The sequence below is a fragment of the Palaemon carinicauda genome, chromosome 1 (assembly GCF_036898095.1).
Source record: "Palaemon carinicauda isolate YSFRI2023 chromosome 1, ASM3689809v2, whole genome shotgun sequence".
Lineage (NCBI taxonomy): Eukaryota > Metazoa > Arthropoda > Malacostraca > Decapoda > Palaemonidae > Palaemon > Palaemon carinicauda.
In genome coordinates, this window is record NC_090725.1 from 225,425,322 (window position 1) to 225,447,673 (window position 22,352).

General features: G+C 47.7%; 1 protein-coding gene across 2 annotated transcripts in view; it reads left to right on the forward strand.

The window, feature by feature from the left end:
- Positions 1-22,352, forward strand: part of LOC137654031 (phosphatidylinositol 4,5-bisphosphate 5-phosphatase A-like) — a 211,973-nt gene that overhangs the window by 66,612 nt on the left and 123,009 nt on the right. For both annotated transcript variants that reach the window (XM_068387673.1, XM_068387668.1), the window contains exon 3: positions 19,569-19,700. In XM_068387673.1, coding sequence (XP_068243774.1) covers positions 19,569-19,700 — 132 coding nt within the window. The remainder of the gene's footprint in view (positions 1-19,568; positions 19,701-22,352) is intronic.

Below are 22,352 nucleotides of genomic sequence, written 5' to 3' on the forward strand. Positions count from 1 at the left end.
CGTAGAGCTCACCGCTGAGAGGTGGAGGAAATCCAACCAGGATTCCTTCATCCACAGGGCCCTGACATTGAGGCCCTACAAACCTCCAGCGGTCCAGCAGCCCCGTCCAGCTAAGGACACGAAGAAGACTACTGCAGCGAAGCCAAAGGTGTCTAAGCCCTTTCCTGCCAAGAGCAGAAGGAGCAAGAAGTCCTCCAAGGGAGGCAAGAACCCTAGAGGTAACAGCCGAGGCCAAAAACGCTAGGGTTGGCAATCCCCCTGCATGTCCACCAGTCGGGGGATGCATACAGAGTTTCGCGACAAGGTGGCAGCAACTCGGAGCAGATGCCTGGACGATCTCCGTGATCACTCTAGGTTATCGCGTCCCGTTCACAGCTTCTCTACCTCCCCTGACAGCGAATCCAATGTCGCTGAGCTCTTTTGCCATGCGATCGGCTAAAGGGCAGGCCCTTCGGGCAGAAGTCCAGACCATGTTGAAGAACGACGCTCTCCAGGAGGTTGTAGACGGGTCCCCAGGCTTCTACAGTCGACTCTTTCATGTGAGAAAGGCGTCTGGAGGCTGGAGACCAGTCATCGACCTCTCAACCCTGAACGGGTTTGTCAAGCAGACTCCGTTCAGCATGGAGACGGCAGACACGGTCAGACTCGCGGTGAGACCACTAGACTTCATGTGTACACTGGACCTGAAGGACGCGTACTTCCAGATCCCAATCCATCCGTCTTCAAGGAAGTACCTAAGATTCTGCCTAGACAACAAGATCTACCAGTTCAAGGTGCTGTGCTTCGGTCTCTTCACAGTCCCTCAGGTGTTCACCAGAGTTTTCACCTTCATCTCTTCGTGGGCTCACAGGATCGGCATCCGTCTCCTTCGTTATCTGGACGACTGGCTGATCCTAGGGGACTCGGAGGCAACCCTTCTTCGCCACCGAGACAATCTCCTCGAAGTTTGCCACGATTGTGGTAAATCTCGAGAAGTCCTCCCTGCAGCCCTCTCAGAAACTGGTATATCTAGGCATGGTCATAGACACCAATCTCCACAAAGTCTTCCCATCAGACGACAGGATAGTTTCCTCAATCGAGAACAACTCCCAGCCCAATCGTGGCTTCGTCTCCTCGGCCACCTCTCTTCCCTGACCCGTCTCGTTCCCAACGGTCGCCTCAGAATGAGATCCCTCTAGTAGTGACTCAAGTCCCGGTGGAGTCAAGGCCACGACTCCCCGGACACTTTGATCCCTATGGGCCCTGCGGAACGGACGTATCTCCGGTGGTGGGTGGCGGACGAGAACCTACGAAAGGGAGTGGATCTTCTCGTCCCTCCCCCAGATTTGATGCTGTTCTCGGACGCATCAAACAAAGGGTGGGGGGCCCACGTTCTGAGCCACAGGATCTCAGGCCTGTGGTCAGAATCAGAAAAGTACCTTCACATAAACCTGCTAGAAATGAAGGCCGTGTTTCTGGCACTTCAGAAGTTCCACCAAGTCCTGGCGGTCCACTCTGTGGTGGTGATGAGCGACAACACCACGGTAGTGGCTTATATCAACAAGCAAGGAGGTACCTTTTCGGAACAGCTATCCCATCTTGCAGTAGAGATCCTGAGATGGTCCGAAGTCCACTCGATTTCACTAGCGGCTCGCTTCATTCCAGGCAAAAGGAATGTGCTCGCCGACAGTGTGAGCAGAGCGACGCAGATAGTGAGTACTGAGTATCTTTGGATCCTCAGATAGCCAACAAAGTCCTGACTTTGTGGGGTTCCCCGACTGTGGATTGTGGATCTGTTCGCTACGGCGCTGAACACCAAGCTGCCACTGTACTGCTCCCCAGTCCCGGACCCTAAGGCTCTCTGGCAGGATGCCTTCCAACAACGGTGGGACAACGTCGATGTGTACGCCTTTCCCCCGTTCTATCTGATGAGGAGGGTACTCAACAAGACCAGAACATCGGTCAATCTCTCAATGACCCTGATAGCTTCGCTATGGCATCACGCAGAGTGGTTCCTGGACCTTTTGCAACTCCTCACGGAGATTCCGAAGGAGCTCCCTCCACGTCACGAGCTACTCAAACAACCACACTCCAACATCTACCACAAAGACGTGGCTTTGCTTCGACTTCACGCCTGGAGACTATCCAGCATCTCCTCACAGAGAGAAGATTTTCGCAACAAGTTGCGAACAGGATGTCTGGCCACCTGCGCAAATCATCCGCAGGAGTCTACCAGGCGAAGTGGCGAGTTTTCTGTGGTTGGTGTCGTGGAAGGGGTATCTCTCCCCTCGATGCCACTTTACCAGCAATAGCGGAGTTCCTCGTTTATCTGCGGGAGGAAATGCGCCTTTCAGTCTCGGCAGTGAAAGGCTGTCGCTCACCCTTAAGTCTTGCCTTCAGGCTTAAAGGAATGGACATTTCTTCCTCGCTGGAACTTTCCCTTCTCATACGGAGTTATGAACTTACCTGCCCTCAGTCGGAAGTGAGACCTCCTCCATGGAACGTGGTTCGAATCCTCAGGTCTCTGAAGAGACCTCCCTACGAACCATTACGCCAGGCTTCAGATCGCCACCTTACCTGGAAGACGGTTTTCCTGCTAGCTTTGGCCTCGGCCAAGCGAGTCAGTGAGCTTATGGTCTCTCGTACGACGTCGCCCATTCAAGGGGATGGGGGGAGGTAACGTTCAGCTTCGTCCCTGAGTTTGTTGCCAAGACTCAGAACCCGAGAGTGCCGGACCCAAGGTTCGACTCCATCCGGGTTTCGAGTCTCCGTTCTGTAACAGATGAGCCAGACCATCTCCTACTGTGCCCAGTTAGGAGTCTGAGGTTGTAGATTAAAAGAACAGCTGCAGTTCGTCCCCAGGTGCGAGCCTTGTTTGTGAGCACCGGGGAGACGAAGAGGAGGGTCACCAGGAATACCATCTCGGCCTGGATTCGCAAGGTAATACATCTGGCCTTGAATCCTGACCCTCCTCCGTCACGTCGCCCTAGAGCACATGACGTCAGGGGCGTGGCTACGTCCCTGGCCTTCAAGAAGAACTTTTCAGTGACGCAGGTCCTTCAAGCTGGGGTGTGGAAGCGTCAGACCACCTTCACGGCCCACTACCTGCAAGACGTGACACACAGGAGGCTCGATACGTTTTCTATCGGCCCTGTGGTGGCTGCACAACAGCTGGTCTAACCTCAGGCTCCTTATTGGACAAGTAGCAGAAGGTTGAGGGCATTGTTACCCGGTTTTAGTCTGCGTGAATGAAAAGATTTGACTGGCTCTTATTCTTTTCTTCATCCTACCCTCTCGTGGGGAAAGCAGCATCCTGGGTTCTCTGCATAAGCTGACCTCATATCACTGTAGGTAAACCATGCTGCCTTGTGTACCTAGTATTAAGCTAATACTGTTGCGTCCCCATACTCTGGCGAGATGGTAGTGGGAAAGTCTTGGTTACATCAGTTTTTTCCTACAATAGACTCAGAATAACTTTACCTAGACAGTCACACTTCTGCATGTCTCAACACACAGCTTGCGTAGGCCGCGGACCTTGCGTAGAAAGGTTTTAGCGAGGACAGGGACTCCTTATTTTTGAGTACTGTACTAATATACTCAGATAAGGAGTCACCGGGTAAAGCCAAAAGCCAGATTGGCAGGGACGTCCACCCTTCCTAATGGGTGAGTCACCCCTAATAAATAGCGTGGTTTGTATTCCAGTTACGGAACAAATGACAAATTTGTAGATAATTTGTATTTTTAAATATTAAACTTAGCCGGTGAATATATAATAGCTGACGTCTCCGACGGCTCGACAGATTCCAAAAACTCGCGAGCGATCGCCCTGAAGGTTGTGGGTGTGCCCACCAGCGACGACTATCGGCCAGATACCGCATATACATGTAAACAGCTCCAGTTCTTCTCTGTCGGTTTCATCGACAAGTTGATTCCACTCGCTTTATGACCTCGAGTTTTCTACCGAATTGGTGAAGTACTTGGTTTTGGTTTTATTGCTTTCGCCGTGTTGGATTATTCAATACTATCTTCAAAAGAAATGCTTTTGAAAGGAGAGGAAAAGTGTTTTGCCCTTGCTTTTTTATCTCTGGTTTTTCCATAGAGTAAAGATGGCCGACCCTTCCCTCAGTGTACGGAAGTGTGTTTAAGGCTTTTAGTAATTATTTTATCACGGTATAAATTATTGTTGATAATTATAGATTTTCCTCTATATATTTTATATCTCACCCGCCTTTATTAGGCCTCTTCGATTAGCTTTCCATTTATACTAAACATCAAGATAAATTTTATGTTTTGTTTATATGCGGCCTTTACCTATTCCTCCCCTAGTCCGAGATGTAGGCGGTCCTAACTTAGAAACCGAAGTTAACAACGTTGAGCCCATTCAACTTTTATTTTCGTTAAGTTTAAATCATTTGCTCTGTAAGAGTTATGAAATGAATATTTTTTAGAAAATATTTTAAGAAATATATTCTTTGAATAGTCTTCGTGCTGTTTTTTTTTTTCAAAGATGAACTAACGTTTGGTTTATTTATGCTACGCAGTTTGCGCTCTATCGTTACGATAGAGAAAGAGAGAATCACGGTTTCACTTTGCAGAAAGAGTAAATCGATTTTGACGTTTTGTTCATTCTTCTTTCAAACTGAAGTGTTTTAAATACTAATTTAAAGGAACTTGTTAATTTTCAATTTCTTAGTCCTTTCAGTTTTTTCCTTTGGTCAAATAACCTGTTTATTGACGAAGGGTGAGTGGGCAATTCTCTTGTGTGTGACAAGAGAGAGAGAGAGAGAAAGAGAGAACGATCCGATCTTTATTCTCTTCCCAAGTAAGGAGTTTGGGAGCGAGTAACGTTGTTCTCGATTCAGTTTTTTTTTTTTACTCTCGTCCCAAGTCTCTGTACGGGGAGAGAGGATAAAACGTTTTTAGTTTTTATTCTCGTCCCAAGGCACTGTACGGTGAGAGATTGAAAACGTAGTCTTTAGTGAACTAGTGTTTAGTCTCCTCCCCAGTCACTGATCCTTTTTAACTTTATATATTTCCGTTTTATTCGATATATATGTATATGTTTTTTTATTTTTGCATGTGTGTTTCATTTTGTACTAATGTGCTTACATTATACGACTCATTTCGCAATCATAACCTTTTGATGTAAGGGAGAATTGCGTGCTTCAGGTAGAAATCAGTTTTATTCATGCCTAATGTGAAATTATTGAAAAATACGATATCAGTGAAGTGAGTGCAAGAAAACATGTTCTGTGTTGCGGAGGGTTCGTTTGTTCGTGCTTGTCGCTCCCCTAGTCCGAGACCTCTTTCAGGCTCCCCTGCACCAGGGAGAAGTAATGTCGTAGGACTTAAGGGGACGAGAGGCTTTAACCAACGTACAGACGTTCCCTCTTTGGTATCGGACGTTTCTCGTCAAGATCGCCCTTACCATAAGACGGGTGAGACTGTGTTCTCCTCGTCATCCGAAGACTTTTCGCAAAAGAAACCTTGGCGCAAGGTTTCTAGACCCTTTAAGCGAAAGTCAGTCCCTTCAGGACAGGTCCAGCGTCCTGGCTGTAGCCATGGGGACAGCTCTGACCCTTTGCAGTCGTCGGAAGACTGTTCGCCTATTAAACGCAAGCGTAACACGGGGTCCGAGGGTCGCGGTAAAGGCAATGTTTTGCCAACACAGACGTTACCGTCGTCTCGGCCCGTTCCGACTCCCGTTGATCCTAAATGGGTTGTCCTGCAGGACATGCAGACTAAGCTTGCCTCCCTTATGGAGAAGTATGACGTTGAGCAGGTTCACGATGAACCTTCGCTTTCGAGTCGCCGTTACGCTAAACGAGACTCTGGCCGTCAGTCTCGTGTTGACGTTCAGCCGCTGCCGCAGTCTCGTGTTGACGTTCAGGACGTTCGCCAACCAGCTCAGTTGCCTCGACTTGACGTTGAGCGTCAATCACCGCAGTCGAAGGTTGTTTTGACTGCTCAGTCTAGGCAGTCAATGCAGTTCCGACGTGACGTCGAGCGTCCATCAACTCCTGTTGTTGTTGTTGGACAGTCACAAGGTTTTCAGTCCTTTCAGCAGCGACCTGACGTCGCTTCCTCTACTGCTACTGCTGCTCCTTTGCTTGTTGACATTGCCTGTCAAGCATTGCCGCCGCGGCAGGTCTCTCCTTTTCATGAGACTAGACAATTGTCGGACGAGGTTCCTTCAGATGAGGAAGTTGCTGATCCTCCTCCTACTGATATTCCTTTGGGGACTTTGTCAGACGGAGAGGAGCCTAAAGCTGCTCAGACCTCTATGGACTTTAAAAAAATCATGCTGATTTTTAAGGATCTTTTTCCGTTCCATTTTGTAACTGCTGCTCTTCGTTCGCCTTCGTCAGTGTTTATGCTAGGCCTAGCTACTTCGAAGCCGTCGTTTTCTAAGCTAGTGCTCTCTCGCTCTTCTAAGAGAGCTTTACGTTTGCTAGGCGACTGGTTGATCACCAGGAGGAGTTTGGGGGAGACAGCCTTTGCTTTCCCTCCTTTTAAACTGGCTTCTAGAGCGAGCGTCTGGTATGACACGGGAGAAGTTCTCGGCTTGGGAGTTCCTGCCTCTGCCCAGGGAGACTTCTCAAGCCTCATAGACTCTCCCCGTCGCCTGGCCATGAGACGCTCCAAGATTTTATGGTCGGCTTCAGAGCTAGACCATCTCCTGTTAGGAGTTTTTTCGAGCGTTTGAAGTTTTTTTTTTTTTTTTTGGTTGGTTGGTCCCTGGGAGCCTTAAGTCAGAAGGTCTCTCCAGCTGTCAATGTTTTGCTGTACAATTATGTCATGCATGAACAAGGCTATCAGGGATGGCTCCAATGATCTGACAGCCACGTTCACTGCAGGAACAAGGCTATCAGGGATGGCTCCAATGATCTGGCAGCCACGTTCACTGCAGGAGTACTTAAGATGTATGTGCGCTCAATGTGTTCATTGTCAAGACAAACTTCACGATGAAGACTACCAAATCTGTCTTGGCAGCAGTAAGGGAAGGCGACTGGATGGTCTCTCTCGACCTTCAGGATGCATACTTCCACATCCCGATTCATCCAAACTTTCAACAACATCTGAGGTTTGTGGACGGGAAAGTAATGTACCAATGTCGAGCACTGTACTTCGGCCTCATTCCTGCTCCTCTTGTTTTTACAAGGCCCTTGCAAAATGTAGCAAGCTTTCTACATTTTTTGAGGATTCAGAGCCTCCCTTTATTTTGACGACTGGCTAATCAGGGCGTCGTCATTATATCACTGTCTGGAGAGCCTCTAATGGACATTAGACCTAACCAAGGAGCTAGGTCTCATAGTGAACGTAGAGAAGTCGTAACTTACAGTACCCCATCCCAGACTATTCTTTATTTGGGAATGGAGATACAGTGTCTGATTTTTCGGGCCTTTTCGTCTCCCACAAGAATGGAACAAGCTCTGTTAAAAGTCCTTCACTTGCAAGAGGAAAACAGTTGCTCTGTAAGAGTTTGAACTAGCCTCGTGGGAACTCTTTCATCGCTGGAGTAGTTTATCTCTCTGAGGAGACTCAACCTATGCCCTCTCCAATTTCACCTAAACTATTGGAACAAGGAGAAGGGCTTAGAGAGTATCTCTTTCCCAATCTCCAACCCAGTCTAGACATGTCTGACTTGGTGGGACAGCAACATCAGACTTCGAGAAGGTCTTTCTCTTGCGATCAAGAACCCAAACCATGTGTTGTATTCAGATGCTTCGGTTTGGGGTTAGGGAGCTCCACTGGACAGTCTGGAATGCTCGGGTCTTTGATCCACGGATCAGAAGGAACTCCATTTAAGGCAAGTAACATCTCTCCTTTGGCGAGATTTGTGCAAGGAAAAATGAATGTCTTGGCGGACTGCCTCAGCAGAAGAGGACAAGTCATCTCCATGGAGTGGACGTTGCATAAGACTGTGTGCGAGAAGCTATGGATGACATGGGGTCAACCATAGTTCTTTTTGCGACTTCTCTGACAAAGAGGCTCTCGACTTACTGCTTTCCAGTTCCAGATCCAGAGGCAGCCCACATAGACGCTTTCCTGCTGGACTGGTCTCACCTGGACGTTTATGCCTTTCCACCTTTCAAGATCCTATACAAGGGGCTGCAGAAGTTCACCTCTCACGAAGGGACCAGGTTGACATTGGTTGCTCCACTCTGGCCCGCGAGAGAGTGGTTCACAGAGGTACTTCTATGGCTGGTAGACGTTCCAAGGAGTCTGCCTTTAAGGATGGATCTCTTACGACAGCCCCACGTAAGGAGTCTTCATCAAAGCCTCCCCGCGCTTCGTCTGACTGCCTTCAGACTATCGAAAGACTCTCAAGAGCTCGAGGATTTTCGAAGGAGGCAGCCAGAGCGATTGCGAGAGCCAGGAGAGCATCTACCATCAAGGTCTACCAGTCGAAGTGGGAAGTCTTTAGAGACTGGTGCAAGTCATCATCCATTTCCTCTTCCAGTACCTCTGTAGCCCAAATTGCAGACTTTCTCCTGCATCTGAGAAATGTTCGCTCCCTCTCTGCTCCCACTATTAAGGGCTACAGGAGCATGTTGGCTTCTGTGTTCAGACATAGAGGCTTAGATCTGTCCAATAATAGAGATCTCCAAGATCTCCTTAAGTCCTTCGAGACCTCTAAGGAGCGTCGTATGGCAACTCCTGGATGGAACTTAGACGTGGTCCTAAGGTTCCTAATGTCCGACAGGTTTGAGCCATTACATTCAGCCTCCCTGAAGGATCTCACCCTCAAGACGCTTTTTTTGGTGTGCTTGGCTTCGGCTAAAAGGGTCAGTGAGATCCATGCCTTTAGTAAAAACATCGGCTTTTCTACAGATAAAGCCACATGTTCGCTTCAGCTTGATTTTTTGGCAAAAAATGAACTGCCTTCTCGTCCTTGGCCTAAATCTTTTGATATACCTTGCCTATCAGAGATCGTAGGCAACGAGCTTGAAAGAGTACTGTGCCCAGTTAGAGCTCTTAAGTTTTATTTAGCTCGTACCAGATCTTTACGAGGTGGATCTGAGGCCTTATGGTGCTCCGTTAAGAAGCCCTCATTGCCTATGTCTAAAAATGCTTTATCGTATTTTATTAGATTTTTAATCCGAGAGGCTCATTCTCACTTAAGTGAAAAAGATCGTTGTTTACTTAAGGTCAAGACGCACGAAGTAAGAGCGCTAGCAACTTCCGTGGCCTTTAAGCAAAACAGATCTCTGCGTAGTATTATGGACGCGACCTTTTGGAGGAGCAAGTCGGTGTTCGCTTCATTTTACTTAAAAAACGTCCAGACTCTTTATGAGGACTGCTACACACTGGGTCCATTCGTTGCAGCGAGTGCAGTAGTGGGTGAGGGTTCTACCACTACATTCCCTTAATTCCAATATCCTTTTAATCTTCTCTTGAAATGTTTTTAATCTTGTTTTGGGTTGTACGGAAGGCTGAGAAGTCTTTCGCATCCTTTTTGATTTGGCGGGTGGTCAAATGTCGTTTCTTGAGAGCGCCCAGATTAAGGGTTTTGATGAGGTCCTGTTGTATGGGTTGTCGCCCTGGATATAACAGCTCCTGGGAGTCTTTCAGCATCCTGAGAGGATGGCTGGGCTTCGTGAGGAAAGCGGACTAACAAGGCAGAGTAATCGTCAGAGTCAGCTTCCTTACCAGGTACCTATATTTATTTGGGTTTTGTTATGATATAACTGTCAAAAACTCTAAGCATATACGCCTTTATTGTATTAATACTGGTCTCTACCCACCACCATGGGTGTGAATCAGCTATTATATATTCACCGGCTAAGTTTAATATTTAAAAATGATATTTTGATTATAAAATAAATTTTTGAATATACTTACCCGGTGAATATATAAATTAAAGGCCCTCCCTTCCTCCCCGATAGAGACCCAGCGGAAGGAGAAGAACTGGAGCTGTTTACATGTATATGCGGTATCTGGCCGATAGTCGGCGCTGGTGGGCACACCCGCAACCTTCACGGCGATCGCTCGCGAGTTTTTGGAATCTGTCGAGCCGTCGGAGACGTCAGCTATTATATATTCACCGGGTAAGTATATTCAAAAATTTATTTTATAATCAAAATATCATTTTTCCTAACTTTACAAACCTTAGCTATTTATACAAACTTGCCCGCCAGCCCTATCCCCCTTGAAGCTCTATCTCCAAGCAAAGTGAGCTAAATCACAGGTTTATGAGGGGGAGTGGTAGCAAGCTACCCCCCCCATCCCCCGCTAACTAACGGTGTGGGTAGTTAACGCTCGCTAAATTTTAATGGCTCGTCATTTCAACTCCGCCAAAAGTATAACCCCTAATAAATAGCTAAGGTTTGTATTGTTAGGAAAAATTCAAATTATATATGAATTTTTGGGCTCAAGCCATGTCGTCCTGATGGAAGTTCCTTAAAGGCAGCTTCCTAGGGTATATTACAACTACGGCGATATTCCCAGAGAATTTACCTTCAGGTACCCTGAATTCTAACTCCTGGAGCGAGTATCCCTAAAAAAGACCTTAGGGATATCGTAAATATCAGTGGACGTATTCTTGACACGCCTCATAGCAATCTATACCCCGAATAGAGTTAACACTTCGTAGGGGTCAAATGGCAAGAAAACGAAAACGATAAGAAAGGGGGGAGCCGTTCGTAAGGCATCTCTCCTCCCCGTTTCGAAAGCGTGCCCTGCGCCGCTCGCGGCGCCATCTGTATTCCTTTTTGCGTAGCTCTACGACTCGGTGTTTTTTCCATGTTTTCTACCCAATCTTGGAATTTCTCGTGTGATAATGCTTTCTCCAACTTCTTCTGCCTCGGATAAGTTGAGTACTATTTCTTTTATGTATAAATGTAGGCTCTTGGTTAAAATTAAAGTAATTAAAAGAGTTATCTTTGATACAAGAGCTGTTGCCTGCTGGAGGCATCATGGATGCTGTCGCTCGCTAGAATAGGATTTATTTGTTAGCAAGAGCGACGTTCCCAGCCCCTTTGCGCTTAAATATTAGCTACTTAGCTTATTTAGGAATTCTGTTATGATGCGATAGTAGTGTGCCTGGCGAAGTTTTGCCTAGGCTGCCAACACTAGTCTTCGTAGGCTGTTGGCCTATGTACTTCCTGCATGATAATTAGTCTTCCAAGTGTGATTTTTATTGCTTTAAGCGTTAGGCAACGTTATACATATAAGCCCTTTTCGAGTACCTTCCAAGATAGTATTGGTGTGAGTTTCGGTGAATTAGGTAATTGATTCTCTTAGTGCCTAGGCTAGGTTGTCTTAGGTCATTATAATATTATCTGTTTCCCCGTTTGCTCCCTTCTCTTCGGGGAAGGGGCAAACCCTTTCCCTCTGTTTAAGCCTTAGGCTTAACTCTAGTGGTTTGTTTGAATTAATTTTCAAATATATCTATGCTGGAGTAGTACTGTACCTTCCCGTTCCAACTGAATTGGTTCAGAGGGGGACAGTACAACAGTGTTTAATCTGAGTCCGGGTTGGTCGGGCATGGGGCAGAGTCTCCCTTGCTGACTGACACGGGCATAAGGGGTTTATCCCCCTTGGTCCACCTTGTTGGGTTCCAGTAGTGATCCCTTCGCTCGGTGACCCCTCAGACTTGTCCTCTTGCCGTTCCGGATTCGGGATATGTTCTCTTTTCTGGAATAGCAATTCCTTCCTTGCCGTGGTTTTAGGGAGGCAGCCAGTAGTGCCGGCCTCCCCTTCGGGTTTTTCTCTGGCTGAGATGAGCTGTCTTAGTTGGGAATGACCCTTAACCAAGGCAAGGTTGGATAGGACCCTCTGTCCTTCCCTTCTATTTTCCGTTCCTTTGTGTCAGTCGTCCGCATCCGTACCTAGCCTAGGTTAGGATGGGGAACTGACGTGGTCCCCTGTCGGCCGGCAGAGTGTGCCGACCGGCAGAGACCCTTCCTTCGAGTGCTGCCCGGTCCTTTCTTGGTCCCTCCATCGCTGCCGTCTGTAGATTCAGTAAGCAGCGGTTAGGAAGCCTGACTTAGTGTCTCCCCTTCCTTTCGGCACTCTTTCGGGTGCCGGGCACAGAGGCTCATAGCCTCTTAGCCCGGCACTCATTCTGTTGTCTTCGTATGTGTTGTCCTTGCCGTCTGCCGGCCTACAGGCCGGCCGTCGGTGGGGAGGGGTGTTCTCCAGTTCTCTTGCTGTCGGTCGGCGATGGTTATATACCTTTGCCGGCCGGTCTCTTGCTCATCTGCCGGCCACTATAAGTGGGGCCGGCAGCCGAGCGCTGCCTGGTGTGGAGGCCAGCCGGCAGGGTTTGCTTACTGCTGCCGGCCGGCAGGGTTTGCTTACTGCTGCCGGCCGGCCTGCTACACTGCCCGGTTAGCCGGCCACTAAGAATGATGGCCGGCAACGCAGTGCAAACCGGGTGGCCGCGGACCGGCAACCACTGCCGGCCGGTTCAGGCATGGGATCTGGAGTTCTCCCCAATAGGGGTGATCTGATGTTGTGTACTTGAGATCTACCTTTCGAAAAACGGGGGGGGGGGGGTGCTGACCGGCAATAGCCGGCCGGCACACCACCCTCAGGTACTGTATCAGTCCTTTTCTTTGGTGGTGTATTCAACCAAGGGAGTCCATGATATAGTAGGTTACAACACTGTCTTTTCTATCTTACTTGTGTTACTTGTGCAATCACTTGGTGTCGCCTTACAAGGATAAAAGAGAATTCTTTTCATCCCTGGCCGGAATGGTAAAATTTTACCTTAGGTGTGAGCTACACCTAATTTCCTTTGGAAATATGCTCTCTGGTTATTCTAGTAAAGACTAACTATGTGACTTTGGCTGGTGGGCTTCCACAGGTGTTTGTGTGGGTTTCACAAGTAGGTGTCTTTCCCTTATTCTTGGTGAATACTCATTTTTTACATGTGAATTGAAATTCACTTGATATTCATGGAAATTTTCTTCTTTTACAGGAGGAGCATCCGAAGTGTGATAGTGTCTTCTGCAATGTCCGCAGTAAGAACTTTTGCGGACATGTCTCGTGTAGGAGGCACGCGGCTTGCGCAGCCTCCAATGATGACCATCGTTACTGGGATCCGCAGGTATGTGCTGTATGTACTAACCTGCTATCAGAGGCTTTTGAATCCCCTAGGTCGGCGGAGTCAAGAGATGCAGCGAGGGAGAAGCTTCGCTTATGGGTAAGGGGTTTTCAGAAAAACACCACTGGACCTTATCTTCCTAATGAGAAGATGAGGGCATACCTTTTTCCCAAGGCTTCCACTGACGCTGTTGTTCCCCAGCCTCGGCCGGAGATCCCTCTCGTCCAGATCCCAGTGGAGGAGGATGTTGCTGATGCCATGCAGGACATCCAGTTGGACGACAAGATGTCTGACTTGTCCGATCGTGCGGAACAGGATCTCCTCGCAGAAGGCGAGGAGGAGGATCGAGATCCTATTGCCGTGGAGGAAGAGGTTCCCGTATCTTCAGACGTGCCGGTTCAGGTCCCTGAACCTATCCCCTCTACCTCGTCCGCTCTTCCAGCAGAGCTAGGACAGGCTCTCTCTTCCATCGTTGGTATGATCCAACAGATGCAGAGGGAGAATAATCAGAAGGCCGCTACTTTGGAGCTCCAGATGCAGAAGATCACAGCATCACGTGGACCTCCAAAGAAGCTCAACGTGAAGGACCTTCCTCTGTGCTCGGATGCCAACCCGTGGAGATATGCCGAGCACATGCCGATGACGATTGGGAAGATCGTCATGTCGGAGAAACTGGGCTCAGTTCCCCTTGAGGAGGTGGAATTCTGGCCCAGTAGAGGGGCCTACCCGGACTGTTATGTCCGTTTGAAGGAGCCGGCCTCGAAGGAGGAGACGGAACCAAAGGAGGTGATTATCCTGGATCACTCCAAGGCTCAAGCCACTCTAACAGCTGCTTTGAAGGAGAGGGGGTTCTCAAACTCTAAAGTTGCCGCTTTGAGTAAGAAGCACCCCTCCTTTGTATCCTCCTCGGCTAGGGCCTTCCCCTTTATGCAGAAGGGGTTCGCGGCCGTCTTGAAGGCAGTTGAAGCTGGCAAACCATGTCCATCTCTGGAGGAATGCAAACCTCTGTCGCTGGCCTTGCCGCTGGACAATAAGGACTGGAAGGAGGTGCACCTCACTTTCTCGGTTGGGAAGTTGGACGCCGACATTGCAGGTCAGCAGTTCGGCGAAAACCTTCCCAAGTTGTCGGAATTCCTCCTACGGAGGGAATTGGACACAAAGGAGCGCCTGGCAGCCTCGATGTCTCTCCAGACCAACATGGAGACGATGGCTAGCGACCCCAAGATGCCGGAGATGTTCATGGTAATGGCCAAGATCCATCTGGCCACGGTGACTAAGGACCTCTATTGCTTTGTTAAAGCAAGGAGGGCCTGTAGGGAGTTTGTTTTCGCCTCGGCCACAGTGAGGCATGAACCCAAGAGGCTCATTTCATCCAGCATCTGGGGTAAAGATCTCTTTCCCAACGACGTGGTCAAAGAGGTGGTGGACAAGGCAGCCACTGAGAACCGTAATCTTCTCCTGAAGTGGGGCCTGTCCCTTAAGAGGAAGTCTTCTCCGGATGAGGGCCCTCAGCCGAAAGGAAAGGCGAAGAAATCAAGGTTTTCCTCCCGCCCAGCCAAGCCTTTCAAACCACAAAGACAGCAGCAGCAGCAGCCAGCTTTGCCTCCGGTACCACAACTGGTAGCCCAGACCCCGACCACCTTCCAATGGGTACCCCAAGCCATGTCATCAGCTTCCCCGGCATTCAATCCAGTGTTCGAGGGACAATCAACCACGTTTCGTGCAAGGCCCAGAGGGGCAGCCAGAGGTTCGGCGAGACGCCCCTCTAGGGGACGAGGATTCAGAGGTGGTCGCGGCCAGGGAGGCAAGACTGCAGGGCAGTCAAAGTGAAGTGTCGCCGGTAGGTGGGAGACTTCAGTATTTCCGGGATCGCTGGACCTTCGATCCCTGGGCCCACAGCCTTCTCAAAAATGGACTGGGTTGGAGTTGGTACAGTACTCCGCCCCAGTGCCCTCAATTTTTCCAACACTCCACCCCCGTTTTGGAGGAGTACATCCAAGATCTGTTGGAGAAAAAGGTGATCCGGAGGGTAAAGTCCATCAAGTTTCAAGGGAGGCTGTTTTGTGTTCCCAAGAAAGACTCGGGGAAACTCAGAGTCATTCTGGACTTGTCACCACTCAACAAGTTCATAGTGAACCACAAGTTTAAGATGTTAACGTTACAACACATAAGGGCCTTACTGCCCAAGAGGGCATATACCGTCTCCATCGATTTGTCAGACGCATATTGGCACGTTCCAATAAGTCGCCGTCTCTCCCCCTACCTAGGATTCAAGCTACAACAAAAACTTTATGCTTTCAGAGCGATGCCCTTCGGGCTAAACATAGCCCCAAGGATCTTTACGAAGCTTGCGAGCGCAGCGCTCAAACAGTTACGCCTAAAAGGGTTCCAAGTAGTAGCCTACCTGGACGATTGGTTGGTGTGGGCAGCATCCAGAGCAGAATGCTTGCAAGCTTCCCTACAAGTGATTCAGTTCCTGGAATATCTAGGTTTCATGATCAACAGAAAGAAGTCTCGTCTTTCTCCAGCTCAGAGGTTCCAGTGGTTGGGAATTCACTGGGATCTAGTGTCACACCGTTTTTCCATTCCGATGTCAAAGAGGAAGGAAATAGCGGGGTCTGTCAGGAGACTTCTAGGTTCCGAGAGGATATCAAGACGCGAACAAGAGAGGGTTTTGGGCTCTCTTCAGTTTGCATCAGTAACAGACCCAGTGCTAAGAGCACAGCTACAAGATGCAGCGGGAGTATGGAGAACCTTTGCATCGAAAGAGCGAAGGGACTTGAAGAGACCGGTCCCACTTCGACTACGTTCTCTTCTCAGACCGTGGTCTCAAGCCAGTCGTCTAAAGAGGTCTCTACCTCTTCAGCCATCCCCCCGTCAGTGACAATCCACACAGACGCCTCAAAGGTAGGGTGGGGGGGTCACTCCCATCGGAAAAAAGTGCAAGGGACCTGGTCCAAGCTATTTGGGACTTTTCACATAAACTTTCTAGAAGCTATGGCAGTGCTTCTTACCCTGAAGAAAGTATCCCCACGTCACTCGATCCATGTAAGGTTGGTACTGGACAGCGAGGTGGTAGTGAAATGTCTGAATCGGCGGGGATCGAGATCCCCACCTCTCAACCAGGTAATGTTAGCCATATTCCGACTGGCGGAGAAGAAGAAGTGGCACCTGTCAGCAGTTCACCTTCAAGGAGTCCGGAATGTGACCGCGGACGCTCTATCCAGGGTTACACCGATAGAGTCAGAATGGTCCCTAGACGCAGGATCATTCTCCTTCATCTTGAGACAAGTCCCAGAACTGCAGATAGACCTCTTCGCGACGAAGGACAACAAGAAGCTGCCGAAATATGTGTCCCCATATGTGGACCCCTTGGCGGAAGCAGTAGATGCGATGTCCCTCGATTGGAACAGATGGTCCAGGATCTACCTGTTTCCCCCTCACAATCTGATGTTGAGGGTCCTCAACAATCTGAGATCCTTCAAGGGAGTAGCAGCAATAGTGACCCACAAGTGGCCGAACAGTGTATGGTTCCCTCTAGCTCTGGAACTACGACTGAAGTTTCTACCACTCCCGGACCCAGTTCTGTCCCAGCAAGTCCAGAAGTCGACTGTCTACGCTTCATTACAGAAAACCCGAACCCTGCAGCTCATGATTTTCTCTCCCTAGCGGTGAAGAAACGGTTCGGAATCTCGAAAGATAGCATCGACTTCCTGGAAGAATACAAGTGTAAGTCTAATAGGAGGCAGTACGAATCTGCATGGAAGAAATGGGTAGCCTTTGTCAAAGACAAGAACCCACAAGAGATCTCTACGGAGTTCTGCCTATCCTTCTTCATCCACCTCCACGGGCAGGGGCTGGCGGCTAACACAATTTCTACATGTAAGTCAGCTCTGACAAGACCCATTCTATATGCCTTCCAGGTAGACCTCGCTAACGAGATGTTTAATAAGATCCCGAAGGCCTGTGCTAGGCTTAGACCATCAGCTCCTCCAAAGCCTATTTCGTGGTCGTTAGACAAAGTCCTTCATTTTGCCTCATTACTGGATAATGAGGAATGCGCATTGAAGGACCTGACTCAAAAAGTGATCTTCCTTTTTGCCCTTGCTTCTGGGGCCAGAGTTAGTGAGATTGTGGCCCTCTCAAGAGAGGAGGGCCGAGTTCAGTTCCTGGATGGGGGAGAACTGAACCTGTTTCCGGACCCTACGTTTCTCGCTAAGAACGAGTTGCCCACCAACAGGTGGGGTCCCTGGAGAATCTGCCCTCTGAAAGAAGATGCATCTCTATGTCCCGTAGAATGCCTAAAGGTCTATCTTCGTAGAACTTCAGACTTCCATGGGGGCCAACTATTCAGAGGAGAAACATCGGGCTCGAATTTATCTTTAAATCAGGTTAGGGCGAAAATTACATATTTTATTCGCAGAGCGGATCCTGACAGTTCACCCGCAGGTCATGATCCGAGGAAAGTTGCTTCATCCTTAAACTTCTTTAACTTTATGGATTTTGAACACCTTCGTTCATACACTGGCTGGAAGTCTTCCAGGGTATTCTTTCGCCACTATGCTAAGCAAGTGGAGCAGCTAAAGAGGTCTGTGGTAGCAGTTGGTTGCGTCGTTAACCCTGCTGTTTAACTCTGCGAGGAACAGTGGAATTGTTTGGGACTTTGATTCTTGGGTGAGTGGTTAGTTATATGCGTTGATATAACTAGTAGTGAAGGCTCTGAGAGCCCACAGTGACTGCTCCAGCGTTATGGTGATGGTAGCACAAGTACAGACAGGTGTGCCGAGCGTTGCTAACGCTAATGTCAGCAAAGTAGTAACATGGACGTTAACTTTGATACCTTGGTATGCGGCAAGTGACCTAATTGTTTTCTTTCAGATAACCATTCATCCATGCACTACGGTACTTGTGTAAATTGTTGGTCATCCACCTATCATATGTATATATTTATGGTGACCATGTCTATTTATTGTTACTCAATAAACTTGTTCTCGGGAACCTTGCGTCTCCTTCACCTATATTGATTTCATGTTATTTATTGAGCATTTAGCCTATGTATATTAATCGGGGATATCTATAATAGCCTATTCCTTAATGCAAAGCCTTGTTGCACTGGTTTATACTTTCCTTAGCATAAAGGACTCCACCCCTCTCTGAGGACGGTGGTGGCAGCAAGTTTAATCCTACGCAGATATAACCTTTTTGTCTAATTTTACTTCGACCAGGGTGCTGGTCGGAATTTTTCCCTTGGATGCTGTAGTTCCGTAAGACTATGCTTTACTTCATATAGAGTGAGACCACTATATTGTACTGGCTGGCGAGTGATTCATACATAGGTATATGTACTCTTCGTTCGTTTCTAGAGTCTAGTAGGACTCCTCCCTGTAGGGGGCAGGAAGCGCTTTCATGGCTTATGATTAGTGAAAAGATGTATAACGGTAACATCTTAGGTCTTTCAGTCGAGTTGACTAAGAAACATTCCTGAGGAGTACGGCACGTATTGAGAATCCACAGATACAGTAATGCTCTGGTATACTTCCATCAGGACGACATGGCTTGAGCCCAAAAAACGGATTTTGAGCGAAGCGAAAAATCTATTTTTGGGTAAGATAGCCATGTCGTCCTGATGGACCCGCCCTGTTCCTTTTCAAAAAAAAAAAAAAAAAAAAAAAAAGTGAAAAGGGTTGTAGGACCCCTCCCTACATACAGTATCTGTAGCACCTCGTGTATCGCTACAAGGAATACAGATGGCGCCGCGAGCGGCGCAGGGCACGCTTTCGAAACGGGGAGGAGAGATGCCTTACGAACGGCTCCCCCCTTTCTTATCGTTTTCGTTTTCTTGCCATTTGACCCCTACGAAGTGTTAACTCTATTCGGGGTATAGATTGCTATGAGGCGTGTCAAGAATACGTCCACTGATATTTACGATATCCCTAAGGTCTTTTTTAGGGATACTCGCTCCAGGAGTTAGAATTCTGGGTACCTGAAGGTAAATTCTCTGGGAATATCGCCGTAGTTGTAATATACCCTAGGAAGCTGCCTTTAAGGAACTTCCATCAGGACGACATGGCTATCTTACCCAAAAATAGATTTTTCGCTTAGCTCAAAATCCGTTTTGTCGTTTTATTATTAAATGATCAAAATACAGTACTTTTCATACATTTATTACTGTTTAGTGGTGTGTATCCTTTCTATAATAATTTAATGTGGTGTTTATGTAGGGTCTGGAATGAATTAGGCTATTTACATGTAAAAGGCAAATCGCAACATGAAAAAATCACTTTACGAAAGCCCTTACGGAACCAATTAATTTCATGTTGTTAGGCATTACTGTAGTGGCAGCTGTAGACACTATACCAGAAAACTAGAAATTCCAGGTCTTCTGCTGTTTATAATGGGTTAAAAAGTTCCTTTATAATTATTGTGACTCTTGTAGAATATTATGTTTTGTGAGTTACTGTAGTTTGAATTCTCTTGCCAAGTGCTGTGATGAGATGTGAATTCATTTTAATAATGAAAGTTTTTATTTTTGCAGTATATTTTGTATCACCTGGAATGTGCAAACTGGTTGGCCAGAGCAAGGCCTCCACAGCCTCCTTGGCATTCCAAATGATCCTGTGATAAAGAGAACCACTGATGACCTCTTGCCAGATATATATATAATTGGGTAAGTTGAATCTAATTGGTACCTTTTAATTTTGTATTTACTAATTGGTAAAGTTGGTTACAGTGTTTTCATGAAAAGTTTGGTAGGAGCATGTTATTTTCTTTTGTTGATTTGTGATAGAAATTCCTTGTTTTCAATAGATACGGGCCACTATCCTATATGTAGAAATTTATTTGTTCCGACACTTTACAATTAATTTTGCTCTTCTTAATAATTATAATTTTAGCGAAGCTAGAAACTAGCCATAAGACTTTTTCGCGAGGTATAACTACAACAGTTACTTAGCGAGGGGGTAGGGGCCTGGGACGGGTAGTACTGGCTATCTCGCTCACACACACACCTGTGGTATTATGCCCCTTTTGCTTTTGGCTGTGGGGGACATTCTGTTTTCTCTCCCTCGTTAACAAACTGGCTTTGAATTTTCTCGTTTAGGAGTCCTTTGATTTTGGGGTTCCCATCTTGCAAGCTTACCCGGTTCCCCATTCCCTTCGTCCTGCATAGAATCTCTCGCTTGCAGGACTCTCCTTGTATCGAGGGTCGGGAATGACCATCCTCCCAGTGGGTGAGGTTGGTAGGTGGCGGAAGAGGAAGACTAACAGGGATTCTTCCCCTTCTGGGTCTTCCTTGAAGGTGAAGAAACCTCGACTTCCTTCTCTGTCAGCTCAATCCCTCTGTTCGCTCATTCTCCTCTTGAGGACGATTGAGTAAGAGTGATGGCCGCTCTGGAGGTAATACACTGATAGAGGTCTCGGGACCCCTGGACAACCCTTAGGTGTGGACACCATCATTTTCCATAGCAAAACAGTGGTGTCCAACACCCAGGGAGTCTCTCTCATTGCCGCTTGCAGCCACTCCTGCCTTCCTTGGGGCTTTCGGATCTCCCTGCTAAAGAATGGTTTTTCAAGAGTACTACAGTTAAGGGCACAGTGGGAGTGCATATCTGCCTCCCTAAGGATTAATTACCGTTATCCTTTCCGAGAATTTTGAAGTAATGCACCAACAGGTTTCTCATGCCTTTAGCTGTAGCTCTCTTTGCATGGCTATCTTCGTTCCTACAGCTCCGGTGTACGAATAGGAGTAGTTACAACCGGTACTCTTTGGAGTAACCAGTCAGGGTTTTCTTCCTCGTTCCTCCTAATACTGGATTACGAAGGTGACCCAGAAGGTGCTTGAACGAAAGCAGTTTCAACCTGTGCTCCTCAGATTTACCAGTTAGGGCTTTCTTCCTCGTTTCTCTTAATTCTAGAGTACGAGGCTAACCCAGAAACTGGCCTCGGCTATGTTTCAGGGGCAGCTCTTGATGCCGACCTTCAACTTGAACTCAGCTCGTTGACAGGGAGGAGAGAGCACTATCCGGAGATCCGCCTCCAAGTGTTGTACAACTTCCCCTTCCGAGGGAGAGTCAACCTCTACCGGGTATTGGGCAAATTTCCCTTCCATGGGAGTGTTACCCTCTACCAGGCACTGTCTAGCAATCTTCCCGCTTGCTAGGAGAATTGCCGACATTGGCAACAGGGGTTGGTTGCCTCTCCGGCCGTGGGAGAGACTGCACCTGAGTGGTTTTTCCCTCTGTGGTTTCCTCAGGTGGCAATTTGATTCCATGCCCTGCTCTTGCTCTTCGAAGCAAAGCTCTTTTGAGTTAGATGACTGCTTGCAGTTCTTGCTGATTGTCGCTGACCCTCAGGGTATGAGTCTCGTAAGCATTTTCCCCTTGGGGTTCTTTGCCGCTCATGGTGACGAGTCTCGTAGGATTTAACTCTTAGGGGTTATTACCGACATTGTGCCATTGGACACAGCAAAGCTCTAAGAGCTTTGTTATGCCAGGCTCCTGTGCCTTAAGGTTGGTACCTCTTAGGCCGCCCATACACTATCATATACACCTGACAGGTACACCTGAACAGTTACGCCTGTCAGGTATACCTGATACCTGAGGAGCACACACACTCTTCATGCATACCTGTCAAGTTTGTCAGTTCTCCATGGATTCTCGAGAAGATGAGTTGTACTTTGTCTCCTTATTATCTGTAGTTTTTGTGAAATGTAAAAACAGACGGAAGAAACGCAAACCATGGTGTAAGGAATGGCTGCTAAGAAGAAATAAATTTACCCATATCAATCTTCTTAATGAATTGAGACATGAACCATCTGATTATAACAATTTTCTGTGCATGAATGAATCAGTGTACAACGAGTTGCTGTCACTTAGTTCTCCCTTGATTAAAGGAACTCAACTGTAAAATAAATCAAAATTACAAAGCTGTAACCAAAACAATTTAAATTGTCCACATCAAAGGATTATTAATAACTGAGAGACCTGTTCAGGTTCACCTGATGAAATCGCCACACACACATCAAGTTTACTCGCCTGTCAGGCAGAACTGATCGAATTTTCATCAGTTGTCAGGTCGCCTGAGAGGCTAGTTTTCCCCTCCATACACTATCAGGTATACCTGACAGGCGTAACTGATCAGGCGTACCGGTCATGTGTACATGATAGTGTATGGCCGGCCTTACAGGGAAGAAACTATTTGTAGGCTATAATTCTTCAGGGTTATCACCTACATCGTGCCTCTTAGGCACAACAAAGCTCATGGAGCTTTGTACAGTAAAACCAATCCCTTCGGAACCTGCGCCTCAAGGTTTCATCCTCTT